At 37.2% G+C, this 23,387-nt stretch overlaps 1 protein-coding gene across 2 annotated transcripts in view; it reads right to left on the bottom strand.

Annotated features, from left to right (window-relative positions):
* ALCAM (activated leukocyte cell adhesion molecule) overlaps nucleotides 1–23,387 on the bottom strand; it is a 180,928-nt gene that overhangs the window by 21,311 nt on the left and 136,230 nt on the right. For both annotated transcript variants that reach the window (XM_058661824.1, XM_058661825.1), the window contains exons 3-8: nucleotides 21,285–21,504; nucleotides 14,275–14,339; nucleotides 13,088–13,175; nucleotides 12,460–12,642; nucleotides 4,337–4,464; nucleotides 2,308–2,440 (exon numbers count right to left, since the gene is read on the bottom strand). In XM_058661824.1, coding sequence (XP_058517807.1) covers nucleotides 2,308–2,440; nucleotides 4,337–4,464; nucleotides 12,460–12,642; nucleotides 13,088–13,175; nucleotides 14,275–14,339; nucleotides 21,285–21,504 — 817 coding nt within the window. The remainder of the gene's footprint in view (nucleotides 1–2,307; nucleotides 2,441–4,336; nucleotides 4,465–12,459; nucleotides 12,643–13,087; nucleotides 13,176–14,274; nucleotides 14,340–21,284; nucleotides 21,505–23,387) is intronic.

Here is a 23,387-nt window from a genome sequence, read left to right as displayed (position 1 = left end):
TTCTTTTTTTAAATAGTATAATTCCAGTTTGTGAATTGTTTGCAACATTTGTTCCTCTTATTAGACTTTCTTATCACTTAGGTTTGTCACTTGGGTGTTCAAAGTATCTGTCACATGGTAGGCTGAAGAAATAAATTAAGAAAATATGCTTTCTCAGCTTTTCATTATTATTAAAATAATACACAGAAAAGGAGTTTCTTAAGAACACTGGAATAAACTAGATGAGGAATCCTCAAAAAGTTTGTAGAAAATGTTTCTTGTAAGAAAATTATGCATGAGTTTTGGAAAATTTCTTCACAAAAATAAACTTAACGCTTGGTTTCATTTTCTGTGAAATTTTTGAAGTGCCCTTAGAAAAAAATTTATTCAGTACACATTGGAAGCTCTTGGTAGCTGGACGGTTAGATCAACAGTGAGAAGATCAAAGAGGGTGATAATGAACATCGAAAGTTCTAGTGAGAATCTACATGTGCATGCTTGACGCAGGGGCAGTGGCTGTTTCATTAGGCATGCTGAGTCTTCGGGTGAGGTTTGATGAAATGGTTGCTCTACAATGTATGCAGGTATGTGCTGGTGCTTCTCCACCCACACATGGAGAGCAAGCAAATTCTGCTTTTGAAAAGCTGACACTTGAAGATAAAAGGCCAGATACAGTATTTTTGTGTTTTCCTATAACTTAGAGCAAATGTTGATTTACTTGCAGGCATTTTTCTGCTTTGCAAAACAATGTGCGTCCTAAAGACATGATGTTACAGTCTACTTGTCAGGAATAAATTGGATTTCAATTTAATTAAATGCAATGAAATCAAAATAAATTGTTTAATGCTTTTGTTTGATTTCTCCAACCCACCCACCATCACAACAAATCATTAAGGCAAGGTTTGGCTGCAATCACATTTTTGTCTTGCCAACCTGTAACTCTCTCACTGTGCCTTACCTACAAGCAATGCAAATAAGAGCCATATGCTTTTAAGATCCTCTCTACCTAGCATCACTTACACATATTTTCGTGTCTTTAAGGAACTAGACTATCAGTCACTGGTCCAAAGACATCATGAACAGTGCCACCACAGACTTATCCCACTACTTTTACTTTTTCTCACGAAAAAGGCTTGGATAAATGTGCCCATGAGTAACTGCTCTTCAGAGAAAAATTTCCACTCTTAATATCACGAATAGTCACTACTTTTTCTGTGAGAACCCTCTGATGATGAAATGCTCAGACCTAAACAACATGAATATGGAACAGAGAAATGGCTGTGAACATGTATTAACAGTCCACTGTTTATTCAGGGTTCTCTGGGGCAAGCTCTCAACATCAGGACAGCAGAACATAGTCATCTGGTTGCTTTATTTCTCAATACACTCTCTTTTACCTCCCTCAAACTTTTAGCTCCTATACTGTATGTTTTCAAAACAGTGTGGACAGAAAGGCTTAGAATCATGCACTTATGACAACATCTAAGCTGTGTCTTAATTTTAAAACACCTCTTCTGTAACGAAATTTTAGTGGCTCATGCAGACAGAATGTTGATACAGTTGAGCACAATAACCATACTGGAAATGGGCCCATAGTTCCTGGCAATACTGACACTTTTCCAAGGCACTTAGTAAATTCTAGTCTCATCATGGAGTACCGTGAATGACTTTTTTGTTTCCATGAAGGAATAAGAGATTGAGCATATAAACTATCATTAATTACATATTAAAATCACAAATTGGGCACCTCTCTTCTATGTGTTTCTTTTCCTATCACACAGCGGAAAATACTGCTTTTAGGGAGTATATATAGCAACAGAAATCTAAAAGGCAACAAAAAGTTATGCTTAAGTTAATTTCAAAGATGTTCTGTTCCTAGATATTTACTACACTTCTATATAGAGTACATTTCGCTGGTTTCAAATCATTTATACATCCTCTTCCAAAATCCAAGTCTACACTGGTTTTTGTGTTGCCTGAATTATTATATTGCGTTAAAAGATATTTAATCTAAATTTTTCTGGCCAATAGCAAATGTTGTATACTTACATACTTCAAACATTCAGAAATTTATTTCTTTGAGACCTACATTAATATGGTTTATTAACACCATAATTTCAAGACATTTAGAGGTAAGGTTTAGGTTTATCACCAGCAAAGGTTCATGTAAAGTTTGAATATTCCAGAGCAAACCTCAACTCCTTACTGAGACTACTGAAAACAAGTCATTTAACAAAGATATAGATGCAATTTATTTGAAGAGATAGCTGCATTCCACAATTAGAGGACTTTGAAGTGAAGCTGGTAATGAGGAAGAAAGTGACTTACAGTGAACTGTAATAGCTGTTGAAGCAATCATGCTTCTTTTGTCTATCAGGGAGCATTTGTAGTCTCCTGTTGCATTGCGCCTCACATCTGTCAACGTGTAAGTATTTCCGCTTCGTACTCCTTCAGGCTGTCCCTTTTGATAGAGGCAAAATGTCAGATAATTTAAACTTGGTAACTATAACAAGATCAGTTGCATTTCTTGATAAAAGTGGCATTTTCTCAAAAAAAGGGAAAGAGATATTCTTTCATATGAACACAAGCAGTTCAATTTGTGGTGCCTACATCTGAAAATTGGGGAAATAATCAACTTTCTGATTTCAAGGAATTTGAGAAACTTTCTTCTATAGTACTTAACATGCATCAAAAGGATAGGTTTGCATTTTAATTTTATGGTAAATTTTCTTTTTTTTTTTTTTTTTTTTTTTTTTTTTTTTAAAGATTTATTCATTTTTATTACAGCCAGATATACACAGAGGAGGAGAGACAGAGAGGAAGATCTTCCATCCGATGATCCACTCCCCAAGTGAGCCGCAACGGGCCGATGCGCGCCGATCCGAAGCCGGGAACCTGGAACCTCTTCCAGGTCTCCCATGCGGGTGCAGTGTCCCAATGCATTGGGCCGTCCTCAACTGCTTTCCCAGGCCACAAGCAGGGAGCTGGATGGGAAGTGGAGCTGCCGGGATTAGAACCGGCGCCCATATGGGATCCCGGGGCTTTCAAGGCGAGGACTTTAGCCGCTAGACCACGCCGCCGGGCCCAATGGTAAATTTTCATACTCATGTTCTACTTAACTAGATAAACATATTTGAAGTAATCTAAAATAAACATGCTACATATTCAAATTAGAATGGAAAACAGAAGAAGAAAGAGGGAGGCAGGAAGGGAAGGTAGGAGAAATGGCTGGATGGAGAGAGAAAGAGAAAGAAAAATGAAGAGTAAGGACAAAGCATGAATGAGAGTAGAGGGGAAGAAAGACAAAATGAAAAGCAAAATGAAACAATAACTTGAACATAGAAAAAGTAGATGAAGTAGGTTTGTATGTGTAGATACATATGCTAGCAAAAGATAATCAGCAGATATTATTGCTAAAACTGAGGCATAAATATGGCTCTATCATCCCTGATAACCAAAGTGGAGACCTAATTAGTTTCAAGATTTCCAAATGCGACAAACAGCACCTCCACTTATTAGGAGAAGCAACTTTCTGTTAACATTTAAATGCATGAAAAATCACTTACACTAGTGTTCTGAGTAACATAGTGAATGACATTTTTAATACTGCTGAACAATATAATGAATACATTTAGTAATTACATCACTGTAGTAAACATAAGAATCAGTTATACTGGCCCAGTACATCTCTCCATGCAAAGCTGATGTCAGAAACATAACTGAGAGAACTAATGAGTATCTCCATCACTGCTCTTTCCTACTCTAGCCCCGCATCATTACACTATCCCAAGCACAAGCTACAGGGATTTTCCAAAGTATCCTCTATGCATCATTGAATTTAGCAATGAAATGGATAAAGCTGAGAAGCTGTCACTCCAAGATAATACATGGTAAGAAGGAACAGCCCACAGTATTTTTTCATCAAGCTGAATATATTCATACTGAGAAACAGAACTATGCCTACTTCAGAAGATGAGAAGTGGGCTTAGGGCATCCCTACGGATAGATTTAAAACTGATACCAGACCAGCTGCTGTTATCATTTCCCATTTCATAGTTATATGTTTCTACAGAGAAGACTTTCATTGCTTACTTGGATAATTAAATTTTCAGTTTTTGCAATTATAGTTTCCTACAACCAGTTTTTTTACCCTTTCTGTTTCTGAAATCTCTCAAGTTTGAGAAAACAAAAACATAACATTTTGAAATGCTAAAAGGTATTAAAGGACACTCTCCAGATAATGTCCTTGAACTCTAAGAACAACATTCCTTCTCTCTTGACAATTCTGAATGCTAGCCAGATGTAAGCAGTAGGACAAAATGGTAGTGTTCAGTTCGAGTAAAATATAACTACTTACTGGTAAGTAAAACAAAAACTCTTCAGGTGGAGGGTTGCCATTTCCCAAGCATGTAAGAGTGATGTTGTCTCCTTCTTTGATGGCATTTTTTGGTGGCAGCACTTGTATTGTCACCTGTTCTGTAGGATCTACAAGAGTCAGACACAAGTTAACCATTTTTGTAAAGTACCAAATTACTCTGTGCGTACAACATAAATGGCTAAATTACAGACATTTTTCTCAAGAAGCTAGTGCTGGTAATTACTTAAATGCATCTTTTTATAGAAGGATTGAAGTTAATAGTCACTTGCTATACTGAGGACTAATCTTAGTTATAGAAAACTACATAGAGACCTTGTTATATAAAAACTCAATTTCTTCTTAGCAAAATGAGGTAAGAATAACTATAATTATGTTGTATATAAAAGACTAGTAGGAACAATCTAACCATATGGTTTTATTATAAAGATGTTTAAATATGTTATGTGACTCTTAAGACTAAACCAGCTTGCAAAATTGCTAAAGTTATTCAACACCACTGCACTCATATGATAATAAATATAATACCCTATATTAAATGAAATGAGAAGACATGGGCTAAGCAATGCCAAAAAGTATTTTAGCATGCAGGAGAGTAGATATGATTTAAAAAATGAATTCTGTGAACTGAGGAAACTCTCAGCACAATCAACAGTCTGTGAATGTAATATAATTCTGTCTTGTCCAACGAAGCAAAAACGCAACCTTCATTCTGTTTTGGTCATTTTTACAAAGAAAATAGTGCTGATGAGCATTCTTTGGTACAGGCTACTGCTCAACAGCAGAATGCTAGAAAAATTAAACCTGTATACAATGGACCATGTGTAGCAAAGGGAGTGCTAGCAGTTATAAATGACCCACTTTATCGTTGTATAGTTTGGTAACACAATAAACAATGACTTCTGAAATTATATAATGTCTAGGTTTGGTTTATAGAAGCTTTTCCACAAGACTTAACAACTATTGAGGCAATTTTCTGTATTTTCAAATTGGTAGCACTTAAAATGATCTACGAAGACCTAACAAGTGAACCCAGCAAGCAGTAGTTTTAGAATTTTTAAAATAAAGCTTTCTTATAGTATTTGTTTATCTTTCTAAAATAAAAGTACAGAAAATGTTTGTTTGAGTTTTCTTTATGCTAAGTTGGATATTCCTAAATATTTAATTGCCCAAAATATTATTTTACTTTTTAACAAGATTTACTTCAAAGACAGATAAATAGGGAAGGGAAGAGACAAGACATTTTCCAAACCTTGGTTCACTCCCCAAATAGCTGCACCAGCCAAGCCTAGGCCAGGTTGAAGCCAGGAACCAGGAGCCAGGAGCCAAGATTTCAATCTCACAAGAGTGGCATAAGTCCTAGCACTCCCTTACTAAAAGCATTCACAGGGTGCAGTGTCACAGGTGGATCAGCTGGGACTTAAACGCAGACATGGAAGGCTGGTGTTGCAAGTTGCACTTAGAATGTTCTTTTACCTTTATTTAAATATGCATCTTATGTATTTGAAAGTCAGAATTACAGAGAGAGAGGGGGAGAACAAGAGAAGAGATCCTCTTCTCTCCACTGATTCACTTCCCCAGGAACTCCAACAACCAGGCCTGGGCAAGACTGAAGTTAGGAGCAGAACATTCCTTCAGGTCTCCACAAAGGTACAAGGTTCAAAGGACTTGAATCATCCTCTGCTGGTTTTCTAGGCATATTAACAGGGAGCTGGATCAGAAGAACACTCGGGCCTAGAATTCATCTGGGATCCTGGAGTCACAGGCAATGGCTTTACCAGTAACATCACAGTGCTTGCCTCACCTCCAGAATATATACGACTGAATAGTAACTGTTTTTGTATACTTGTTTATTTTTTCTGGATTGGCCTAATTTATTCTTCTGAATATCCCTGGTTCCAGCAATTCACAGAGATGGAACAAGAGACAAAGACTTTAGCCATTTTAGCTCTTCAGTCATTAGAACTCCCTGCTTCAAAGCAGAACCCTAATTCCCCAGGAACTCTTTTCCCTAAATTTCAAGAACCAGTTCAAACTCAAGCCATGTATTGTTTACCACATCACTCTCTGCTTTCCTTTCCAACCACCTGGTGTACTGAATTGGAAACACCACCTCAGCTTTGCCCACTGCTCTCCTTTCTGCTCCCCGAAGCCCCTCTAGCTATGTAAGATCCAGGGCTCTCTGTCACATGCTTGCTCCATATGCAAGCAGCATATTTTTCTTTAATAAGTTCATTCTGCTGTGACCTTGGAACCACATCATCTCTGTTCTGAGCCTCTTTCATAACATCCAGAAAAGCTGAAAAGTGAATAAAATTTGACATTGGTGTGCCACAGACTATCTACTCCTGGGTCTTCCTCCCCTTCCATGTGATTCTTCTCTGACTAGTTCTCGAGGTTGACCTGTAGCTCATCACATTTCACGCCCTACACTGGAACAGGCAGGGATTATAATCTTTCTACTGTACTCCTACTGTACTCCTACTGTACTCCTTCTTTAGTATTCTGTGCTCTATATGAGGTGGTTGAATAATTAAACTGTGATCAGAAAGCTATTGCAACACATTTGCATTTGAACAGTAACCTTTAAAATGTACACTATTGTGTCTACAACAAAAATTAATGCTCTCTTGCTCTCCCTTCGCCTTTGACTTTGAATTTTACTCTCTTAGTAATTCACCATTCTAGCTTTCACCTCTGTCCCCTTGTACACACTCAATAACCAAGTGCTAATGATTAATAAGTTACATCTGAATCTCTCCTTTTATTTCTACCAACATTTCCTTAGTCTGAGCCCAAACTAACCTACACATGAAGCACTATCATCAAATTTAATTTTGTTTCTTACCTTGAATATCTTTCTTTTCTGCCCATTCATAACTATACCTTTGCATTACTTTTATGAGTATTACCACGATACTGAAAATACTTAAAACAATCCCAATATTTAAAGATTTAAAATGTGCAGACACATCTATGGTGCAGAACGCAGTGCATTTATTTTATAAGTGAGAAAGCAAACATACACATAGTTCAGGAGTCGTGTAGATGAGGAAGGAAGAGATGTAGGGAGGAATAGCGGGGAAATTAGCACTCTGTCTTGTCCTTTATCAGAAAACAAGGGAGTCCCTCCTACTTGACAGCTTCATTTATAAGGTTAAGAGGTGAGTGGTGAAATGAGGCAAAGACAGAGAAATCCTGGGGAAAGGGCTGTTTGACAGGTGGATAGGATTACGTAGGGTTAGGGAAGGAGGGAGAAGTGAGAGGCAGGGTGGGTTACCTTAATCCATATCACTTGGAGTCAAGTTTTGAGGAGCAAGTGAGTGTCCACTAGATAAGGACATGAAAATGACAATGTGTGGATATGCATAAAGTAATATTCTACAGGAGGAAACTGAAAAGAACAACAGACCCCAGTTAGCATAATGAGGTAAGACAACTGAGAAATAGTACAGGATCCTGACAGAAAGAAAACTACAGTTGTGTGCGTGCAGACTAGTAAAAGCCCTGGTGAATCACTGAGGAATTTAGCCAGCACTAACGCCATCACATTTATTGTGATAGTGATCCCAGATAGAATCGTGATGGCGTTGTGATCCCAGAAAGGGCGATAGTTCTGGCAGCAGTGTGGAGGGCACTCTAATTGGGGTGAGCAAAGAAGGGTGGGCTGGTAGCAGGAACACTATTTTGGAAATCACAGTAGAAGTAAAAGAAATGAGGATTGGTGGCATAAGAATGGGCAGAGGTAGAAATCAGGTACAAACAAAGATTAAAGAGCCAGTTTCTGTAAAACTTCATTTCTGACTGGGTAGAATAAGAAAGGATTGGACTGGGCCCAACATGGTGGCCTAGTGGCTAAATCCTCTGCTTGAAAGTACCAGGATTCCATATGGGCGCTGGTTTGTGTCACAGCCATTCTACTTCCCATCCAGCTCCCTGCTTATGGCCTGGGAAAGCTGAAGAGGATAACCCAAAGCCTTGGGAACTTGCACCAGCGTGGGAGACCTGGAAGAAGCTTCTAGTTCCTGGCTTCATATTAGCTGGATTAGCTCGGCTCCAGTCATTGTGGCTACTTGGGAAGTGAACTAGAGAATGGAAGATCTTTCTGTATCTCCTTCTCTGTATATCTTCTTTCTCAATAAAAAAAAGTAATTCTAAAGAAACAAAACAAACAAACAACAAACAAAAACTGGGCACTAGACTAGCACAATTTTTCCAAGTTTTCTCAAGAGGAATTAATGATATTTATTTCTTGAATGTATCATTTGCAGTTAGCTGTCTCCTTCCCTTCTCTGAAGTTTTCTCAGAGTGGTGGTTCTCCAGGGTTGCCTATCACAAGAGCATTATTAGCATCACTGGGGGAGTTGTTATACATGTGAAGTGACAACCACAACCTCCACTGGATTAAAAACCCAAGTGAGATCCAGAAGTGTGAGTTCTGACAGGTTCTGTGCACTGCTTGGCAGTCAGTGTCCCAGCGTCCCTGAGCTCTGTGTTCTTCACTGAGTTCCTATGCTGTTTATAACCTGCCTTGGAAATTTCCTTTGCTTATGGAAGTTTCATCTCCACCTGAAGTAGAAAATTCTTTGGATGTCAGGACTACGTCTTACATTTCTTTATATCTTCTCCATGAAGCCCAGTATACTGAGTCTTCTCGAAAGCCATGTCAAATACCAGCCATAGTAAAACCATTTCATTCCTACTTATCCAAGGTTTTCACTGCCCACTCAACTCTGCAGGCTAAAACTATTATTTTCCTATTCTTTTTTAGATGGAGTCCCCAATCCTTTATATTCATCTTGAGTTTTCATCAACTTGGGTTCTTGCCAAATGAATATTTTGCACAGAAAGAATTTTGCTTTCACTGACCAAAAAAGTTAAATTTTGGATAAGTTAAACCTCAGAAAATACCCTTAATTACTTGCTTTTAAATCAAGTTAAAACTTGTTTATGAAGTTTAAGCCAAATGATCCTTTAGTTTTTGGATGAATATATAATTTCAGCTTTGCTCATGTAGAAGATTTTGCACCTCAGGGAACCGAAAAAGCAGTATATATGAAATAAAATCCTCCAAAGCCTCAGTTGGTATTTCCACCTTTTCACTAGACGAGATGTATAACATATAGGATTGTAAGAATTTTTATTCATTTTAAATGATAATAATTATCCACTCCTTTATTACATTTTTCCTCAGAAAAAAATTCTCTAGCTTTATGTTCATGCAGTGATAATGATTGCATGATAATGACAGCAGTACTTAATAATGAGTATTTAATGTGTGATGCAGTGGGCTATTTCACATTTGTGATATCACTTAATTCCCAAAGCAACATGAATCACGTATTATAGTTTTCCTATTTCAACACAAGAAAACTGAGATTTAGAGTAATGATGTTACTTTTCAAAAAACACATGTTTGGTAGCGCTGGGGCTGGATATTAGTTTCCTTGCTCATGATCATTACAAATTCTTTTGGCACCTAGAAAGAGCACAGCATTAGGCAAGATATTCAATTCTGATAACTCTAATTTAGGGCAAGTGTCCATGACCAGGCTCACTACTAGTGAAGGTAGAACAGATAGCCATTAGCTTTTCTTTGTGGCATAAAATTCTGTGTTTTTAACCTATCAGATGGTCAACCAAGCTGCCTTTAAATACGACATCTTTTGGATATATTTCCGGGAGTGGGATAGTTGGATCAATTTTAAATGTGTAAGTACTCTCCATCGTGACCTCCATAGTAGCTGCGCCAGTCTACCCTTCCACCAGCAGTGGAATAGGGTAACTTTTTCCCCACATCTACACCAGCAGGTGTTCTGATATTATGAATTTGTTCTAAGGATTTTTCATTGGAAAGGCAAACAGAAAGAAGGAAAGAGAGAGAAAGCTTTTCCTTCTGCTGGTTCATTCCCCAAATGGCTGCAACAGCTGCTGCTGAGCCGATGCAAAGCCAGGAACCAGAAGCTTCTTCCAGGTCTTCCAGTTGGGTGTGGGGTCCCAAAGCTTTGGGCCAGCCTCCTCTGCTTTCCTAGGCAACAAGCAGGTTGCTGGATGGAAAGTAGAGAAACTGGGACACAAACTAGTGACCTTGCAGGATGCCAGTGCTTTCAGGAGGAGGATTAGTCAATTGAGCCATTGTACTAGTCCTCAGGATTGCTAAATGAAGGCCATTCTCTCTGGAGTAAGTTGGAACCTCAACACAGTTTTAATTTGCATTTCCCTAATAGCTAGGGAACTTGAGCATTTTTTCATATGTTTATTAATAATCTAAATTTGTTCTTTTGAAAATGTCTGCTCATTTTCCACACCCGTTTCTTTTTTTTTTTTTTTTATAAGATTTTATTATTGTTGGAAAGCCGGATATACAGAGAGGAGGAGAGACAGAGAGGAAGATCTTCCATCCGATGTTTCACTCCCCAAGTGAGCCGCAACGGGCCAATGCGCGCCAATCCGATGCCGGGAACCTGGAACCTCTTCCGGGTCTCCCACGTGGGTGCAGGGTCCCAAAGGTTTGGGCCGTCCTCTCCTGCTTTCCCAGGCCACAAGCAGGGAGCTGGATGGGAAGTGGAGCTGCCGGGATTAGAACCGGCGCCCATATGGGATCCCGGGGCTTTCAAGGCGAGGACTTTTAGCCGCTAAGCCACGCCGCCGGGCCCAACACCCGTTTCTTAACAGATGAAATGATATGTGTTTATGAGAAAGTGACCTGTATCCTTATATTGATAGCAGCACAATCCATAATAGCGAAGACATGGGAACAACCCAGATATGCGTTGAAAGAGGAACAGATAAAAAGAAACTGGAATTACACTCTGAAATACCACACAGTTACTAAGGAAAATGAAATGCACCATCTATAGCAAAATGGTTCCAATTGAGATCTCTCAGTGAGATAAGTCAGTCCCCAAAGGCCTTTCTGATATAAGGCAACCTTCATGCAAAATGCAATACAAACATGTACATATATTCTTATAGATGAACTTGCAATGGAGACTAGCATGCTGGGATATCATGAACTGAAGATATATCACAATAGGAATCTCTACTCCCAAATAAAAGGAAGACTCCCAATGAACCCCTAAATATATCTTGACAATTTGATACTATATTTTCTTCTATTGACTATACTTACAATACCATGATAAATTTAAATAGCAGAATATTAAACTTGTAACTATTACTAAATGATTATACTACCATAATAAAATGGGGGAAAATGGTGGGGAAGAAAAATGGGGTAGGAGCAGTTGGGGAGAATCCTACATATGCAAAACCATATCATGGAAAATAATAATAACACAAAACATTTTAAAAATGTAGTATCTTATATAGTTTATGCAATTGGTAACAATATTACAATAAGCGTCCCCATCAGAATGACAATGTCTTATTTAGAAAGTCAATCAGCTAGCTGTCTGTACTTCTCATTTATTCAAAAATGATCATGGGGTTTTTGAATTACTACAACATTCATATTGGGGGAGGATTACTGGAAGAAATCAAGCAAGTTAGGGGTTTGTATCTTTAAAGAAGCCTCTAGAAGAATGCCTCTAGAAGAAATGTTCTGAGAGAGAGACAGACAGACAGACAGAGAGATGAAGTGAGAAAAAACATTGTAAGAGAGGTAAAATCTGTCTCCCAGGGAAGAAGAAGTAATTTGGATGTTATGAGTTTAGAAAGGAGTTTGGAATCAGATTTCAAACACAGAGCAAATTTTGTGGCATAACAGTTTTAAATCTCCTTACATGGAGCCAGCCTCCCCTGGGCACTGGTTCATGTCCTAGCTGTACCACTTCTGATCCAGCTCCCTGCTGGCAGCCTAGGAAAACAGTGGAAGATGACACAAGTGTTTGGGTTCCTGCCACCCGGTAGGACACCCAGATAAAATTCACAATCTTAGTTGTTGCAGCCGCCTGGGATATAATCCAGCAGAATAAAGATCTCTCTCTCTTTCTCTCTCCCTCTCTCTCTTTCTCTGTACCCCCCTCCTTCTCTCTGTATTTCTTACTTTCAAATAAAAAAAAAATTTTGAATAACAATAAAAACATTTGGATAATAGCACTTTAGCACAATGAAATTATGTGGTCATATCCTGAGTTACTTACAGTATATATCAAAAACTGCTTGTTCAGAATGAACAGTTTTCTGACCAGATGGCCCATAATATGTCACAGAGCAGGTGAACGGCGACTGTATATCAGCCTTGGTTGTTTTATACTCCAGCGATGAGGTCATGGTATAGAGTTGAGTAACTGGGTCCATTTGCTTTTCAAATATTATGACTACAGCTGAGGAAAATAAAGAACATCAATGATAGGATCTTTAAATGGAATATCACAATCCTTAATTAAACATCACAGCATCCTTGAGAAGTGGTTTTGTCCTTCTAAATGTATTTCACAGGAGTAAAACTAGACATGCAGCCAGGCAGAATGTCTACTTAAAGCCATGAATCAGAGACATAAAAAGAAATAAAATCCTGAAATCCCATCTCCCACTCACTTTAATTATTAACTTCTAGAACATGCATACACAGAAGTAATCTTCTCTGCTTTTAACTCTACTGCACAAGGGCTAAAATAATGTTTAAACATCACTTAACGATTTAGTGAATGTTCTAGTAACAAAGCATCAAAAGAGGGCAGCATAGACTTCAGACAATTTAAAGAATATTGCAATAAGAGATCAAGGTCAGAACAAGCCATTTGAATATACTGCCCACCTCATACTCACCTCCTTCCAGAGGTTGTAGCACCTTTCCATTCCTGTACCATGTGATGTTGCCATCTGGGTAACTGTCTTTTGAAATGCAATCACCCAACTGTGAAATAAATGGGAAACATTTGTACCAGGATTCAAACAGTGTTGTCAGTTTGGAAGGTCCAGAGTGTTGAGGGAATATGGAAGCTTTTTGAATCTCTATTACTCAATACTGAACACACGTACCCTTAAATAAAAATAAGACTTTAAATATAGAGCATACACATTTAGAAACACAATAGTTGCAGCCGTTATAAATAAAATCATGATCTCTCTGAAACAACCATATTTACTTTGACACTATTCATCTTTAACATTAACCAAACAGCAAAGCTGCATTAACATTAGTAATGTGTTTCATAGATATTCAGATGCAAGCTTCAATTGCAATATTAAAAAGTAGGGCTGCCTCTCCAGTTTCATACAATGTGTTTTAGAGACTGTATTTATTAATTTCCAAAACTTTCTCTAAATGTATTTTCACTTTACTATTTGATGTTTACTACATATCATGTAATCAAATACAATATTATTAAAAGAATTCCAGATTTGGAATTTTACCTTCCCATAGGAAAATGTACAAGTTCTAATTTGCAAAAAATGAAACTATTACTTATTTGTGCCTGCAATGGAAGACTAACTTGATATCCCACTTCAACACAGCTTCACACATGTGCTCATGTGCTCACATCTTTACTTCAGTACTTTATAAGTTTAATATGCCAATGGAATAAAATTCAAACTCTCCAGGAGGCATTTAAGGGTTGCATGACTAGCCTTTATTTACTTCCCTGTATTTATCTCTTACTGCTCTCTCCTGCCTTCTGTAGAGCAACCAAAATTTCCACATTGTGAAAACTGGATTTTGTCCAGATGTGTTACCTTATTTTTCTACCTTTGGCCTGGAAAAAGTCTGTGTGTCTTTCATGATACTATTAAATATTGAATGAATTCAAAAAAGAAAGACTCCTGCTTTCAGAAGTGGCCACATCATCCTTGAAGTCACCGTGGTCACTGTGCCTTTACACCCTTCTGCGTTGGCACCTGCAGCACAGTCAGGTCCACAGGAGTAAAGTCTACTTTATTTATCTTGGTAGCTGAAGCCTGAGGCAAGCATTTAACACTAGAGCCAGTAAATGCCATCATAAACAAGGTCTTACCTTTTGTAGCTGCTGTGTTTCAAGAAATGGTGCTTTGCTTACAATTTCGGGTTTAGATGGTTGCTCTAAAGTTAAATAAAAAAAATGCTTAAGTATATGTGCAAGGGGAAAAATGCCACATATGGTCTGGTTTACAGCAAAAACAGTTCATTTATTTGGAGTAGAAGACTAAGAATCAGAATAATAATTTAAAAAAAAACCTTTATCTAATCTGGAGTAAGGAAATCTGATAGGACTGTGTTTTTCTGCTATTAACTTATTATCTTCAGTGTTACTGTGCTTACAACACCTTTGCATAAAATATCTGTAATGCTTTCTAGATGCTTTTATTAACAATGAGTACGAATTTGATAGTGAAACAGAGGATAACATACTAATAGGATACACTGTTTCTAGTTGATGAGCATGGGCACTTCCTATTCATTCACAGTCTCCAACTCATTAGGTGAAAACATTAATCATGAGGGTCCTTGTTTCAGTGAGTCCCTGTGGCTCACTGTACCACAGTCTCCGGGGAGAGTCGCATGAACCAGCATCGTTAATGTCAGTAGGGGACTCCAGGGCACATGGAGCTTCTGAAGTTACTGAATCAAAATCACAGGAAATGGGAAGCTAGCTAAGGATATGCGAAATCTCCAAATTTACGAAGCATCTCAAATGCTTTCTCTTTTGTCAAATCACATGATGAAACTAAAACTGTGAGGAAATAGTTCAGATTTTATTTGGAAACTGAGATGATGGGTAGAATATTTAATACATAGAAAGTCCTATAAACACATATTTGAATAGAGAATTCAGACACAAATGGTTAAAAATCACAGTAGCAATTCATGAAATTGAGTTTGCTTCTTTTTAATCTCTTCATTTTCTGTCACTGATGAATTTTATAGGTATAAAAATTAATTTATGTATAATGCAAATGATCTAATTTCATTGATTCTTCATGAATTTCATACAAACAAACTTCTCCTAAAATAGCCAGTGGAGGTAGGTGTTGTGCTACAGTGGGTTAACTTGCTTCTTGGGACACTGCCATCTCCTATCCGAGTTTTTGAGCGCAGACTCTGCTACCCTGCATCTGATTCAGCCTCCTGCTTATGTATATCCTGGCAGTGGGGACAGGGAACAACAAATAGAGACTCAAGTGCTGGGGCTTCTGCCTCCCATGTTGGGGACTTGGACATCGGGGCTGCTGGTTTTGGCCTGGGGCAGCCCTGGATGTTTTGGGCATTTGGGAGTGAATCAGCGGATGACAGCTCTCTCTTTCTCTGTCTCTCCTTTCCTTTCTTTCTTACTCTGCCTTTTAAGTAAATGAACTTAAAACAAACAACTATGCCTTATTTCATAGTCTTATTTACCATCTTCAATATTTTTCATTTTGTTACCAAACTAAGCAAAGCTGGCTTTTATAAAACGATATTCAATTTGAAATCTAGTTTTCATATATAGTACACAAAACATTATAGAAAACAGGGGGAAAAAAACCCAAAAAGATCCACTATATAACAGCACTACTATTTTTGATTTGTACACAATCAGTGTTGTGTTACAATGAGTTAAGCCTCTACTTGCAATGCTGGCATTCTATATCAGAGTGCTGGCTGGCATCCAGATGAGTCCTCACTGCCCCTTGTCAAATCAAGCTTCTTGCTGAAGTGTCTGGGAAGGCAAACTCAAGTTGTGCCAATTGCTTGGGCGTTTCCCTCCTGAGAAGAACAGCAGGTGATACTCCTAGATGCTAGTTTTAGCGTGGCTTAGGCTTGGCTCAACCTGGGCTAATGCAATCATTTAATTTTGAATCAGCAGATACAACTGTGATGCTTCTCTCTCCTTTCCTCACTCACTCTCTCTCCATGTCTCTGGCTCCATGTATCTCCCCATCAATATTTGAGAAAGTAAAACTTTCTTCAGATAATATAACTAGACTAAATTTTCATTCTGTTAGCATGTTTTATGTTATGAATCAAACTAATAAATAATAACAATAAACTATTCTATGTGATAAAATTGTATTATTCTAGAAACACAGTTTTACTAACAAAATTTTTAAAATGATTATTATCTAGTTTTCAAATATAGCAACGTAAGACAGATCAAAAATAGCAAAAATACAGAAATAATAAAACAGAACAGAGACAAGGAACAACATTAAGACACATAAGAAATTACAGTTTACTTATCTGAGTGCTAAGAAGGTGATAATAATTATGTAAATGTGATCAAACAATCCTTAAACTATACACAGGTTTCTGGGAAATATGATATAGCAGTTAAAGATTTCCACCTGTCAGTAAACAACATTATCACTATTTTAAAGGAGTAGTATTAATGTCCATAACTAGAAGTTGTAGTTAATGCTTCAACACTGAATATTTTTTGGGATTCATGTCTTGAAAAGTGAACCACTTAATGAATTTGAGAGAGGTATTCAATCACAATATTTTATCAGAATGGGCAAAATTATTGTGACTTAATTCAGCATTGTTAATGTGTGTCCTGGTAGGAGATATTAATGGGAGAGTGTGGATACATGGAAACTCATGTGGTACTACACCACAATTTTTTTACTTAAAATTAATAGTCAAAAAACCATCTATATACATACACTTCTTAGGTAGAACGTGGTCTGCACCATGCTTTATAAATCCTCTGATGCTTTGTCAATGCATGCATAAACATTAAAACTTGGTGTGTTACAATCATTGGGTCTTTACATGGTCAGGTATATATAGTTTCCACAAATATTTTTGAAAATTATTATTCCACTAAAATGAAACTGTATCCAACATAAGGTAAACTGATAAAAGGATGAATACAGTTTCATTTTCTTGACATTTTTTATCATTGATTTGGAAGAGGGAGTCACAGTCAGTAGTCATGTTAAACATATATATTTGTTTGAGTTATTTTATCTTTAAATTTTGTTGCCTATCATCCATATTAATACATTTTTACTTATAATTTTCTTTTATATTATGTGTCAACAATCAATGTGTATTAGTTAGAAGACAATAAAGAGACCATATACTCTTTTAGCAAAATTGCATACTGATTTTAAAGTGGTTTTTAAAAGTGACATGAATTATGTCTTAATATGATTTAAGAATTCATAACAAATATAAAAATTGGAAGAAAAAATGATGCTACAAATTTACTGTTATTATTAAAGACCTTTAATCAAGAGCACTGGTTTAGCCAGATTCTGCCTTTGAACATTTTTGTCAAAGTACCTCTAAAATCACTGATGTGAACATTTATCAAATGGTAAAATCATATCTGAATTCACGTTTTTCTTCCTTGCTGATCCGGCTATTTTAATTGGAGTAGCTAAGAGCTGCGTTGTCACAGGGCTACACTAAAGTTGTTTTAAACTATAGGATAGGGATATTTTACACAGAATCTTGTTATATTCCTTGTAAATCTGATAGTGTAGTACATTATCAGCTGTGTATATTGGCACAGGGGACAGCTATATTCTCAGGGGCATGTATGTATAACCAGTATCAATGGGCATAATGTACAATGTAAAGATTCAAATGGTTTGTTTTTAAATTGGATGTACTGTAGGGTATTGTTAATTAGTTGAAGCTATTCATACATAATTAAAGGTAAGCTACATTTAATACTTAGTATAACTAGGAACTCTTCATAGAGAGCAGCTCTATATTGCTCTCTCTTTCTTGTGATCAGTTAGAAAACTTTGCAAGAAGTATGCTAATGTTAGGATTACAGAGCTATACACAGAGTATCTCAATCTGATATTAGAAAAGAGAAGGTAGACACAGGTTAAAGTGATTGGAAGTGTCTTCCTCAAAACGCATCATCAACCATTGCCATACATTATGAGGGACTTTACGGAGATTAATGATCTCATTAGGTAGACAAACAATGTTTTTATATTTAAACAATCAAAATGAAATATGCACCGTAAATTTCATTTATTAAGCTGATCAGTTTTTAATCTTTTTTTCTAAAAATCTTTCCTTTCAAGCTAAATAATTTTCATGAGGGGGGCCATGTGATGAACACTGATTTCTGATAAAGCATTGAGAACAACAGTTATTTCAATGAAAGGGAAGATATCCAAATAAAATACTTTAAGTAACTGTGTGAGCCAGAAAGTATTGTCCATCCGTGTGGGAGAACCTGGTCACATGGACACCAGACTATCACGGGAATGCAAGATGCTTATCCAAGCCCTGGACGCACCACCAGAGGAGAGTGGCTTTATGGACTGTCTTGGATTATCATTTCTAATGCTTTTGCATAAAGGAAGCATCCTTTTATCCCAGGCATTTTCTGTTTGAACAAATTATTATGAACAGTTTGATATACTGAATACATAGCATTCTAGAAATTTGAGTAGAAGCAGCTTCTCTCCTTCATCAGTCCACTTCAGTGGTTCTTGGAAATGAGCCTTTTGCATTCTAGTAACAGAATGCAGAGGCTCTCACTGAATCCAAAGCCATCATTTTACTGATGAGAAGAGTGAATCCCTCACTACAGCACAGTGATTTGCTCAAGGTCACAAAGGAGCAGCTCTGACAGAGTAAGTTCTCATAGTGACCAGTTCAGTGATTTTTTCATTTCAGCACCAGTCATTTGGCCCTCTGAAAATCCATCTGACCTCTCGCTCTTTAAAGGTCTACTTTGCTTTTGAATAGTTTTATTAACCTCAAATGTGCATTAAATGCAGACACAGCCTCACTGTAATGGCATTCAATTGCAGAAAAAAAAGATACGTATTAGTGATGAGAAAGCATATATTCAAATCACAGGAGGTTTATGGGTGTGATTTCTCACAGCTGCAGTACAGTTAAAAACTGAACAAACAAACCTACATTAGAGGTAACAAAGTCTTCAGTCATGGCCTCTAGTCTGAATAAAAATGATTTGATTTTGCCCATGGGGATGGCAACCTGAAGCAGGCTGATCTGGGATTGGCTCACATCAACCACACTCAATTCTGTACTACACAGTGCACGTTGCTAGGTGATTCAACAGTGGGAAACAGAGGACCGATTGAGAAGTCTAGTAACTCCTAAGTGACTGCAATATAGACATGCACGGCATGACAGTCTCCTTGTCATAGCTGTTGTTGGCTGCACAAATTCTAAGCAAATGTATTATTTAAGAAAAAGGAACGTTTCTGTATGCTCATATAAATTCTGTATCACGAGGTGCGCTATTCATTTCACTGGATTTTGAGGGTCTCATATAGTTTCTAGTATAAAACACCATTTCCAAGAGTGAGTAACTTCTCTATGTAAATTCTCCCTGGCTCATAGCCTGGAATGCAAATTTCGCTTCTGAGAATCACTTTGTTTTCAATAACATTCAAAAGAGAAGGGGGCAGGGGTTGCTGGCAATATGTGGGGTGTGAATTTGTTTTCAGTCTTAGAGATCTTCTGTATTCCACAACTGCTTACAAATTTGGTTAAACTAGACAAACTGAATTGTTTCTGATTTCCATATGTAATTTTAGGAGAAAAAAGATTTTTTTTCAAAAGTATCAAAAATTCTTCTTTTAAATGAAATGACCTGGAATTTCTCAGCATTCTTGTATACTGCCTTGATAGTGAATGATCTTAACAAAGCAACAAAGAAACCTGACAAACAAACATCTATCATGGTATGTTCTTCAAATTTGTGTGTGTGTGTGTGTGGTGTCATGGCCTATAATCAGGTCTTTTGCTTCTCCCTTTAAAAAAAGAGTCTCTTGCGTATACCATCTGTCTTCTCAGTAACATCCAGGTGAAATGCAAGATAAATAACACACAGGCCCTTGGCAAATAGAGGATGTGGATTATTTGTGGTGGTTTATGGAAGTGGCCATGACTGACACTTGGTACTTGGTTTGATTCATAAAATGGTTGAGAAGTATGGATGGCTTCCAGGTACTTCCCAGTGTGAATTAGCAATCAACTGGAACATGCAATGTACTTCTCTACAAGGCTTCCCTCAGGAACAAAGGTTCCTTTTGATTCTATAAGCATTCTGAATCCACAGCATGAACTAGGAGCTTTGATTGCCATTTAAGGGACAGATCTACTTAGTTGTTTAGTCTAATACAAGAGAAAATAATTCATTGTTACTCGCTAGAGTTGGACGTCCCTCTGGATTTTCTTGTTCCCCTGTTTGTTTTAATCATTTCCAGGTGTCCTCAACTTATCAGACAGCAGATAACAAAATTTAGAAAGTAAATCTTTATTCCTTAATTTTAAAAGATTGGCGTTCTGAAGCTTTTGAGACCTGTGTTTCCTTGTGGAGTTTCTCACATATCATGTTGTAATCTTTTATTTGCATTTCAGAAGGTTAAATACACAGTTACATTAACTATATGTTATCAGTGGAGAAAGTAACTTTGTTATAGTAAGTACTGTAATTATTCAAGTTCCTTCTGCTATTTTCATTTCTTTCAACGATTTTGTATTGTCTTCCTTGGTGTATAATAACACATACTAAATATGGATTTTTTAAGGGACGTTTCCTAAACCAAATAAAGTCTAAACCACTAAGCAGAAAGGTCAGTGTGTGTTAGAAAGGTGTGTATGTATGTGTGTGTGTGGCTATTCTTTTACTGTTTTTAAACATCAAAGTGACAAATTCTTATGGTTTACTAGCACATGCATAATTAGGCACATTCTGCATGATTATGTATGTATCATGTATCCCCTATATATCACAGAGCCATGTGTTCATGCATTTCTGCAAACGTTAAAGATTATACTCCAGGTGTCATTGATAAATGTATTTCATATCTTAGGAAATTTCACACAACAGAACAACAGAGAATATTGTTTTGGTTCTTCTCTGCAAATCTCCTATTTCGAATTGAGACTGTCTGTTTCCCTTGCTGAAATGAGCAGCGTGCATGACAGCATGATCTCTAAGCACCTGTCATAGAGATTCCTGCCGCAGAGACATGACAGAGCATCCAACCTCTGGGAAGAACACGTTCTACTTCCTGCCATCAATCCCACTTAGCAGTTATGCTGCAGATTACTTACTGAACACCTTGACTACTGTAGGAGCCTCAAACACATCATCCTCCGTTACTAGCATGCACACAAATCTCTTCTCATCGCTGATCCTTGCATTACTGATAGACAAAGTGTAGTTTTCCGAGAGGCTCAATCTGTCTTTGTATTCTGGCACATCATCATATTGCACACTTTTCTTTGTTGAGGATCTGAAGGCAATAAATACCGGGGTTCCATCGGGCTTTTCCTAAAATTCAAATAAGAATAATAATAATACTTTAAAAACAAGCACATTCAGATGTTTTAGCATCACAGCTGGAACAACAAAAACCCTAGTCATGTTCTCCCACCAATTTATCTATTTTTTATTCAAAAACATAATTGTGATTACATGTCTCACATAAATCTTAAGCTGCAGAAAAGCTTGCTTCATAAGAGGAACTGCGTCCTTTTATGGGTACCAGTTTAAATGCATTAAAATGAAAGAACAGAGCTCTTGGAATATGACCTCCTCTTGTATAACTGAAGGACAGTCAGTGACTGTCAGAGGCTAGGTTTATACGCACATAAGATTAAAAAAAAACATAAATGTACAAAGTGATATTAAGTGTCACAGTGGGCATATTTGGGCAAGTGCTCACTTAGATATCCTGGGTCATTATGTTTTGGCATATGCTTCATTTTCAGCCACATCCGTGAAATGTCCACAAGCACTTTTCAACCAAAAAAATGATAGAGCTGACTGACCTTGGCACACAGCATCACGACACCAGTCTTCTTGTGGGAATAGTGTTTGCTCTTATAAAGCAATCATGTCCATTAGGCAATATAATAAGATGATCCATCAGAATCTGTACTTTTGCTACCTGAGTCATATAATTTGGCTCAAAACTTTCAGTATGAAATTATATCACATTAAAATACATCCTGCCACACACACTTACACCAAGAACACTGTGACAGATGACGCATTTCTTCGTTCAACTGCACTGAAGATTCTCTTATCCAATAAACAATTTAACCTATAATTCAGACCAATCTCTTCCCTACTTACCTCATGCAGCCTCTGAGAGAATAAAACATGATCCAGCACGCTAACATACATGACAAATTCAAGGGTCCTGTCAAGGCTTAAATTGGAAAACTATTAAGATTTATTACTAAGATAAATTTGGAGTTGAAAAGTTATAGTTCCATACATATCTGGAAATATCAACTATATTCTTAAATTTTTTATTTCAGCATGCGTTTACAATTCACATCCTTGCCTTAAGCCAGAAATTTGTCAGATCAGTACCTTCAGTTTCCATGCTCATTCCCTTCTACAATATATAACAGCTATTAATTCTGAGAAACTATGTGGGGGATGCTTTCTTTGGCCTCTTTATGCATCATTAAATGATTTAGTATTCCTAATAACCTGTATGTTGCAGTTACAACATTAACCTCATTTGCGGATTAGAAAATGGCAGTTGGATTTAGTTAAATACCTTCCAAAGGTCCTAGCTAACAAACCTCTGGGCTGGAATTTGGACTCGGCATACCGGCCCCACTGTGAAGACACGTAGCCACTGGATATCTCTTTTGTACCAGTCACTGTGGTCAGGGTGGGGTTGGGAGGAGTTAGCAGGGTTCTCTGAAATCTACCTACAGAGAGTATTATGTGATCAGGAGAAAGCAGCCCGTCCGTCTTACATGTGAGTTTCCTTTCATTTGTTCCAAACCTGTAACTTGTATGGTATTTTTGCAGATCAAGACTCAAAGGCTCATTGCTAAAGCTGTTTGCTTAACTAACCTTTGAAAACTGCCATCCAATACCACGGTGTCAGTTCAATTTAGATGGATATTACTTCCTTGTTTGCAGTCGGAAGTTTTTATGATTAGTTTTTTTTAAAATATATCTGAATCCATTCCTTTTGATTGCAAGCTTAATTCAGTGGTAGTCTCCCAAGACCATAGAAATGGAATTCAAATGGAATTCACCTTCATTGGCCTAACTTCAAAATTTCATGTTTATAGGAAACCAGAAACATTTCAAAATTACTGAGTTTACTGCATGGTCAGGGGAGAATATTCAAAGTGCTATTCTTTCTTATTGCCTTTCTTTCCTCTTTATATACCACTCTATCA

This window comes from Ochotona princeps, chromosome 3 (genome assembly GCF_030435755.1).
Source record: "Ochotona princeps isolate mOchPri1 chromosome 3, mOchPri1.hap1, whole genome shotgun sequence".
Taxonomy (NCBI): Eukaryota; Metazoa; Chordata; class Mammalia; order Lagomorpha; family Ochotonidae; genus Ochotona; species Ochotona princeps.
This window is presented reverse-complemented; position numbering and strand designations above follow the sequence as displayed.